Source organism: Populus nigra, chromosome 18 (assembly GCF_951802175.1).
Source record: "Populus nigra chromosome 18, ddPopNigr1.1, whole genome shotgun sequence".
Classification (NCBI taxonomy): domain Eukaryota; kingdom Viridiplantae; phylum Streptophyta; class Magnoliopsida; order Malpighiales; family Salicaceae; genus Populus; species Populus nigra.
The window spans coordinates 12,669,141-12,678,218 of NC_084869.1; the positions used below are offsets into that span (position 1 = coordinate 12,669,141).

Genomic DNA, 9,078 nt, shown 5'->3' on the forward strand with positions numbered 1-9,078 from the left:
AAGGAGAGAAAACGAATTGGGTTTTCTTTTATAGTGGGTTTTGGTAATGGGTTTGGGCTCATAATTAAAATGTGGCCCAATTATTCTGGAAGTTTTTGGGGTTTTTAATATAGCCTATGGGCCAAGCAACATGTTTTGCAGTCCATAATTTGTTTTATAGATTATAAACAGAGATGGGTAGATTAATTCAAAATCAATGGAATTATTCAAAATATTTATAAAATTAATTGAATTGAATGATTTTATAATTCAAAACATTTAATTGATTTTTTTAATCTAAATTGAATCATTTAAACTGATACAAATTGTTAATTATAGGGAAAAAAAACTATTAAATTCTTTTATTCGGTTGTTAAGTGTATCGTCCTGTATTTTAATTGTAATGAAAACAGGTGCCTTGTCATTTTATTACGTTATTGTCATGAAAATAGATGCATCGTTAATGCGGATTGGTTGTTTGAAGTTATTTGTTTTTTTTTGTGATTTAAAAAAAAAATTACTTAAATTTTTTTATTTTTATATCATTTTAATATATCAATATCAAAATTAATTTAAAAAAATAAAAAATATATTTTTTTATATATATTTTAAAATAAAATTTTTTTAAAAATAACTAGTAATTTCAAGACGGCGGAACAAAGGGTCAACATCAGCACCATGTTAAAGCGATTATCTGCAGGTGGTTTGGTTCGGGATCATGCCGTGGCTTGTGTAGCTAAGGGTTCGGATAGGATCGAGTACCTTCGGAAGCTCGAGAATCATATATTTGAACTTGAACATCTTCTTTTTCACGGAGGACTGCATGCCAACCCAAATCACTGTGCTTGTGGAATCAGTCTGCGAGGACCATGTGAGCACTGTAACAAGTTGAAGTGGACGTAGAACTGCTTCTAATTTTAGACAAACAATATGTTCATAATCTTCTTTTCTCTGGATGCTCTGATTCGGTCAATGATGGCTTTACAGTAGTCTTCCATTTGTAATTTACTTATCCTTGAAAATAAATCAAATTAATTGTAAGAAAATATATATACGTAAGAAAATATAGTTTTCCATTAGTTAAGGACCTAGCTAGGCCTATTGTGGCTCTGGTTCCATCTTTGCAGGGTGGCCTTTATGCCTCCTCAACTCAATTAAGGTGTATATATATTATGTTTTACAAAAGAGTGTGAATACATAATTGTGCGTTCAGGCTGAAAGAATACCAGCTATACATATATGTGTGTGAACGATTATTCAATGTATAGGCTAAGATTAATTAGATACAACTCAAACTCATGAATTTGGCGTAACGAGTAAGGAAAAGAAAGAAATTACAGTCTTCCGAACTATAAAAAGCGAAGAAAACTCTAATTTGATAGATTCTGAACATCAATAAAAAGTTATGTACCACATAATTGTTTAAATAGTAAATTAAATTAACATCTACTACAAATGAAATGAATCTTAAAATAAATAAATTATAAAATGGTGACTTTCAAGTTAGATTTGAATGTGGAAATAATATCGACAGGCATGCATGCACTATTTGTTAGAAAATAATTTAAATTATATTTTGAAACATCGTCTAACAGATTAAGTTATTGAGTTAAGATGATTATTTAAAGCTATCTAACTATTTTATAAGAAACCAAACTCGTAAAAACATGCTTCTAAAATTTTAATTTAATCTAATATTAAATAAAAAATTTATGTTAGTTTTGAGTACCGGATACTGTTAAACAACGAGTGTTTATTCATCTGAACAACACTATATTATACTTGATATTTCACTACTATATAAAACACATTCAACAAGACATTAAACACACATATATTTTCTACACATAAAAGATATTATTTTTTATACTCTTGAGTTTTTACATTCTTATCACTTGAGAAAAAGATGAGATATTGATTTAAATCAAAGCGTCTTTATATCCATAAAAAACTTATTTTATAGGTATAACTCAAACTCAAAACTTATCAATCATTAAAAATTATTATTATTTATAAAGGTTTTTTCATAGCTTCATGAACACGTTCAGATAATAGTGCACGAATCTGGTTTTATAGGGAGGATGATATTCTTGTTGTCTCTAGAAATGTTAACGCGTTTTCTTTTTTCTTTCTTATTTTGATAATCCAGCCATGTTCAAAGGTCAAAAGCGAGGCTAAAATTCTAGGGCGGTTTCTCCTTTCATGGCAAAGTAGTAGATTAATTACTAATTAGAGAGTTGGGGTTATCGAGTTGTAGCAAACAAAAATAATAATTAGGACAATCTTCACTGACCACACCCACAAGAAAACAAGCATGGGAGGATTGTGCAAGAATTTCTGTGCCATTAGATTTAAATAAAAAGTCTTGATTTTGAACCATGGCATTTGCAGCGCAGTCAAACGGGTTCTAAGTGATGGAAACGAGTGCTCTGATTTTTGCCAGGCATTTGCCAGGGATACATGCACCTTGTTTTTTCCACAGGGAATAGGGTTTCTTTACATGGCAAGCATGCTTGTGTTCATTCAAAACTTAGACCTTCCCTAATTTGGCAAATTCCAAAAGCTAAGGTCGCATGCATGACAGCGCTGGAGTAGTTAACAGTCACAAATCACAACATGCCGTAATAATTTTGTTTTTCTGTGCCAGTCCGTGAGAAAGCAATGGAAGACTAGGGAATAGGTTATAGCATGGCCTATATATAAAGTTGATCGAACTTGAAGTTAAGGAAGCATAGACGATAAAATAAAGGTAAGAAAAAGAAACAAAAGTTTTCCTCCTCTACCTCTCTGATTTTCTGATCTCTTCCATCTGCTACCAAAAACGCTCACTGTCGTCTTTAGGGATTTTAGAAACTAAGTTTTCCACTTCTCATTACAATTAGTTCTTCATTTAATAGTTTTAAGCACTGCACATATAGCATGCATCCTAGTTAACATTTTTTCCCCTAAATCATAACCCATTATTTCTGTGCCATCAAGCAGTTTTTAGTAGTGCTAAATTTTTATGTGTTTTTTTCCTCTTGATATTACCAGGAAATATTTGAATGAGGTATACCAGAGAGGATAGGATTTCCTTTTCATAGTATTCTCCTAACAAGAGAAGAAGACACTTTGAAAAATGGGAAGAGGAAAGATAGCAATAACTAGGATTGAGAACCGCACAGCCAGGCAAGTCACATTTTCCAAACGCAGAGGAGGGCTTTTCAAGAAGACCCATGAGCTCTCTGTGCTCTGTGATGCTGAAATAGGACTCATCATCTTCTCGAGCAATGGGAAGCTTTATGAATTCTGCAATGAGTCGTCCAGGTAAAGAAGAGAAAAAACAAAAATGACCATAATGCTATACCATTAAATTTAACAAATTCCTTTAATAAATGATTTAATTTGTATCTATCTAAATCATTAATGGATTTAAGGGGGTCAGCTAATTATTTCTTGGAGCAAAAATGAGTTCTTCGATGATATAACTTTTACGATCGATGAGATGAATAATATTTTCTATGAAAATGTTGACTTTTATGCTGTTTTATCATGTTTTTATCATATGTTTTGACAGCCTTCTGCTTCTTTTTTTAACCCTTAAAGTGCTCTTTCCAGTGCTGATAACGATTTGTCTTAATTGATAAGTTTTCTTGTTAGCTCCTTTAGCCTCAGCAAGGTCCAACATTTGGCCATCCTTGACTCTCAATCTTCTACCTCCAAGTTACTATAGGTCCATACATATATATCACTATAAATCAGCTTCATGATGATCATCTCTGCCTTGCCACAAGTGTAATATGACTTATGTTTAATTCTGTCTTGTTATTAATTTCTACATAATTTAGGGCTTAGCAAGCCCCAAATGGTAATTGTAGAGTAGATTCCTTAATTGTGTATCTGTTGGTTCTAAAAGCTTTTTTTGCAAGGAATTCTAAGAAAGTTGTTACCTTTGCGCGCATATGAATATAGTCTTGTTCTGTTTGATGAAATCATATTTTACTGAGCTAATAAAAACTATCATCATTTTATATTTGACACATGCAGCATACCACACATCATCAGAAGGTATGAGATTTCGAAAGGAATGCGTGTTCTAGAAAGCAATGACTGGGTACAAACCTTCCCTTTACCTTATCGATATGTCTCTATTAACCAGATTAAGGTTGTGATGTTTTGATCTTAATATTTTAGGAACAAATTCAGAAGGAATCGAAAAGAATCAGGAAAGAGACGGATGATCTTCAGTTGAGTGTTCGATGCTACAAAGGCGAAAACCTGAGTTCCTTGCACCATGAGGGTTTGGTCGAACTTGAAAAGCAGCTAGAGTGCTCGGTTAACAAGGTTCGAGCTCAGAAGGTATTAATTCGTTTTACCGTACTCTTCCAATCATTCAATAATAATAATACATGCCAAGCATAATTATTAAACTCAACTCGTGCTGATAGATCAAATTTATAACCTAGAACCTAAATCGGGCTGACGGGTCAAGTTTATAACTTGGCATGGGTTTCATTACAACGATTTGAGAGTGACCCAGATTGAGTCATAAAACTTGTGAATTAGGTCTTGGGCTGGGTCTGATAATTATAATAATTATGATGCTAAGTTGAAGATTTTGATGATCTCTTGATTGGAAACAGAATTAAAGGCATTTTTTAATGCTTTATTAAGCAATGACAACATATAATAGGCCAAGAATATGCAAAAGTATGAGCTAATAAAACCAGGCGAAACAAATGGGGAAAAAACAAAATATGCAAGTCAATAATTCATGCCTGATACCTCAAAATTGTTAAGGAATTTTATTGATTCTGATTCATTATTATGCAAGTCGATCACCCAAATCCATCAAGCTTTTTCTGCATGTAAATATTCGAGTCCTAGAAAGATGTCTCAAAGTTCCAAAATCAAAACTCTCTTTATATCTGAAATGCAGCTTGAGCTTTTGCAACAGCAGGTGGACAATCTGCGAAGAAAGGTAAATCGTTTATCATCTATATCTTCCAATGAAAACTTTGTTATTTTCTTGTATCACTTGCAAAAAAAATTTCTTGTGTTAGGAGAAAATGTTGGAGGAGGAAAATCAACAAATACAGTACCATCTGGTAAGTAAATCATTTTTTGCCTCTTAGGTTACATTGAGGCCTACTTACAATATTGTCTTTCATCTGTATAGTTTGATCCGATAATATATTTTTAAGCATGGAAAAAAAATCTTTAATTTTGATTCCTCAACTCTAGTTTTCGATGAATTTATACTTGATTCACTTGACTGACTAGCAATGTCAGATATATCACACTTTCTTTTGACATTGGGATGCAGCATCATGTTACCATGTTGGAGCAACAACAGGCAGCTGCAGCAATGGTGAAGCCAATGGAACAGCAACGAATGCTCGAGCAGTTTCAGTTTTCTGATGAAGATCAGCCAATTAGTAGTCTACTTCAGCTTGCTCCACTCCCTCCACAGTTCCAACCTTACCGTGTCCAGCCTACACAGCCTAACCTTCAAGATTTCAGTCTCTCCATCCCTGATCCCTCCAATTATATATGGTAACATACAAAGCATGCACTAATCTATTTATTCTTAATTTCTTGGACATATATACTTAATTAAATTTATTGGATTATGTTTTGTGCAGATAGGTTCTGTATTTGCATGAAAAGAGGAAGTGGGCAGGAAAAAGTTAGGATGCTAAGACGCACATTAGCATGGAGCTTATCATGATATATATTTTATTTTTAATTTCCATATAGATTTTTTTTCTTTTTTTGAGTGTGGGTGAAACTTGATTAATTGGAAGCAAAAGCTTAGTTATATGGAATTGTTAGCAAGGGAAATATTTATCAGAATTTTCTCTTTTTTTTGAAACCAGACACAAGGTTTTACATGTAGGTTGAAAGATCTGAGCATAGTCATATTACCACCCTCTTTCTATTTATTCTTGCAGAAAGAAAGGAAGAAAATGGCAAAATCAAAATTTCGTTTTCATTTGCAATTCAGTTATGAAAAATATGAAACCTTAATTATTAAATCTTGTGATATAAACCTTAATTAAAATTTCATCAACCCATTAAATTCACAACCCAAAATCTAATTTGGATCAGGTTTTAAGTTAAACAAAAAAAGATATTGGCAAATAAATTTTAATAGAATTCGTCAAATTCATATCAATATCAAGATTTAAAAAAATTAAAAACAAATACCGTTTTAATAAAACAAAAAAAAACAATTGACAAATATTTACCTATTAATTCATTGGCTGAGATCCTTTTTCAATTAGTCCTTCAACTAGATCTAACATCTATTCTAAAACCTAGTAAACAAAACACAATGTTACGAAAATTAACTCAAGTCAGGACGATTGATGCACATGTTCCTCGACCAAAATCCCAATATCAAATGTAGAGAGAGAGAGAGATTGCTTCTCAAGACAATAAAATTATAAGATCATAAATTAAAATCACCCACTAATTTCATGAGAACATAGCTTTATAAGAGAAATGAGTATCCAAATCATAAGGGTATAGCTGCTGAACACAAAAACATAGATGAGATTACTTCTCAAAACACTAAGATTATAGAGTCATATGTCAAAATCACCCACTAAGTTCATGTGAACATAGAGGGAAAATACCCCTTTACTTCTTAAAATATAGGAATGGTAGTTTTATGCTTTATAATCTTCCATATGCTTGTTTATAAATAAGTTGGAGGGTGTTGGTTGTTGGTTGTGTACAAGATGTCAATTTGGGTGTATAATATACTAGTTTTGTGTATAGCATGTGATTTTTTTCCATAGCATACACACATATAAATTATGTATTTTCTTTGTTGTTGAGATTAATAAAGGTTTGGATTCCTGTAATAATTTGTGTGCTTGTATATGTTGTATCCTTTTTACTTGTGTGTTCCGCTTATCTCGTAACAGAGGAAAGTGTGGGGAAACCTTTAGATAAAAAAAAACACTTAGTTGCTAAGCAAACACGAGTAGATAGAAAAAAATGATTGAGTTTGGTAGAGGTTATACTATTGTATAAGAGTTGGAAAAGTTTGATGAGAAATTGACCCAAAAAACTTGGTCTGAAGAACATGTCAGATCCAAAAAGCTTAGATTTATCAGTCAATCAAGTCTAAGGAAACGCAGGTCTGACAAACATGTCAAACTCAAAAAACTTAGACATTACCAAGTTCTAAGACCACAAGTCTGATCCTAAACGATACTTTACAATATAAGTATTAAACATGATAAACCGCAATGCATCTCCATATTTGCTACTCCAGTCCTAAAACTTCTTGGCCAAGAATTAGATACCATTGCTGACCTCGCCGGAGAGAATCCACTCTTCTGGTAATCCCACATTTCTTTCACTTGCTGTCAATCTCCCCACCCAAAAGTTCCTTCAGGCCCAAATCAAGGTTAACGCGCTTGCATGGATTGGGTTTGAGGGCTAATTAACGTTGGAGACATGAACGTTGCAGAGATAAATATATATATTATAATCAAACATTATTAATACAATTCTGCAGATTCCACACTGCGTGCATCAACTTCTAATTATACACATCCAAGAGCTGCAAGATACTGTCTATGTACTGTATTTCAACCTCTTCTCATTAGGCTAATTTCCATAGTTGTTGTGTTGATAACTAATGATTATTTTGTTATCATTAAAGCAAAGTTGAGAGTGACGGCTGCAACAAATTTTTAGAAATAGAAAAAATTAATTAAGGTGTTTGTTTTAAAAATAGTATTTCACTCTTACCCTTAACTATATCACACTTGCCTTGCCGGTGGCAACCTGCCAGCCGGCCGAGGATCGACAGGGGCCAGAAGAATGGATACGTACGTGGACTCAACAGACCGTATACAAGAAACAGGGGCATAGGGCTAAATTTTGAAATACATACAAAAAGCCCAACAAAATACGTACACAATGAATTAATTTTATTTTCTTTCTTCGAAACGAAATCGATTAGATGTTGAAAAATTGTGTGAAAATTGCAACAATTCTCTCACTTCAAGAAAAAAAAAATGATTCTCTTCGAATCAAATTGGTATACAAATCACATCTCACAAGCAATTACATATATGGTATTATTAATATATCTCAAAGAATTAGGAGAAGTCATTTGACTTAAACATGATTATGAATATAAATGGTTAATGATAAAGTTATTTATCAGTCTTTCTTCTTCAAAATTTCAAATTAATGTTGTTGAGAATTTAAGTGGTGAATCCAAACTGAGTTAAGAACTTGATTAGGCTTGCGAAATAGGATCTATATATATATATTTTGGGGTGCTAACATGGACTCTTTTTTTTAACTCAATGTTAAATATTTTTTATTTAAAAATATATTAATATAATTATTTTTATTTTTTAAAAAATATTTTTTATATTAACATATCAAAACAATTTAAAAATATAAAAAGATTATTTTAAATAAAAAAATTCAAAATTTTTGAGTTTCTAAAGACACCTTAAAAACTGGATACTGGCTTGTGATTTTAGTTCATATTTCTTTTTACGGGAGTTTGCTAAAAAAATTAAAAAAAATATTTAAAATTATTTTGATGAGATAATATTAAAAATAAAATTAAAAAATTATATTATTTTAATATATTTTTTAAAAATAATTATTATTATACTATCATGTATCTTCTTAAGTTAATGTGGCATGGAGTTCATAATACGCATTAAATATGTGAGAACTAAGGGTGGTCCACACGTGAAAATGGTAGAAACTCGCTTGGCATCCATGATGCTCGATTATATATTATTTTACCTTGGAGTTCGGGTTTTCTAAAGTATTTTTTTTAATATTTTTAAATTATTTAATAGAAAAATATACTTATAAAACTCAAACTAATCTAGAACAAGGTTTAGAATGGTCCAGACACGATCAAACACTTAAATTTAATCCAGGACCTAACTAATTCAAGTAAAACTGATCTAAAAATCTGTTAACTTTCTTAAAAAAAATCATTTTGAAATTATTTTTTTGAATTAATTGCCTCAAATCGATTAGTTTTTAAACTGGGAAAAATTAATATAATGTCATCAAACTCGGACGAAAAAAAGAAGGCAAATGCTAGTTCACATGTCAAAACAT

At 31.6% G+C, this 9,078-nt stretch overlaps 1 protein-coding gene across 1 annotated transcript; it reads left to right on the top strand.

Moving 5' to 3' along the window:
* The first annotated feature begins 3,097 nt into the window (after positions 1–3,097).
* LOC133678344 (MADS-box protein defh21-like) lies at positions 3,098–5,518 on the top strand. The gene is made up of 5 exons (XM_062100638.1): positions 3,098–3,285; positions 4,006–4,072; positions 4,153–4,317; positions 4,898–4,939; positions 5,285–5,518. The coding sequence occupies exons 1-5, from the start codon at positions 3,098–3,100 to the stop codon at positions 5,516–5,518; spliced, it is 696 nt and encodes a 231-aa protein (XP_061956622.1).
* Positions 5,519–9,078: the final 3,560 nt, after the last annotated feature.

Bases quoted from the DNA above. Each gene is read 5' to 3' on its own strand.
- LOC133678344 (XM_062100638.1), top strand. From the start codon at position 3,098: ATGGGAAGAGGAAAGATAGCAATAACTAGGATTGAGAACCGCACAGCC. The intron at 4,073-4,152 runs GTACAAACCTTC...TTAATATTTTAG, and splicing joins TTCTAGAAAGCAATGACTGG to GAACAAATTCAGAAGGAATC. The intron at 4,318-4,897 runs GTATTAATTCGT...TCTGAAATGCAG, and splicing joins ACAAGGTTCGAGCTCAGAAG to CTTGAGCTTTTGCAACAGCA.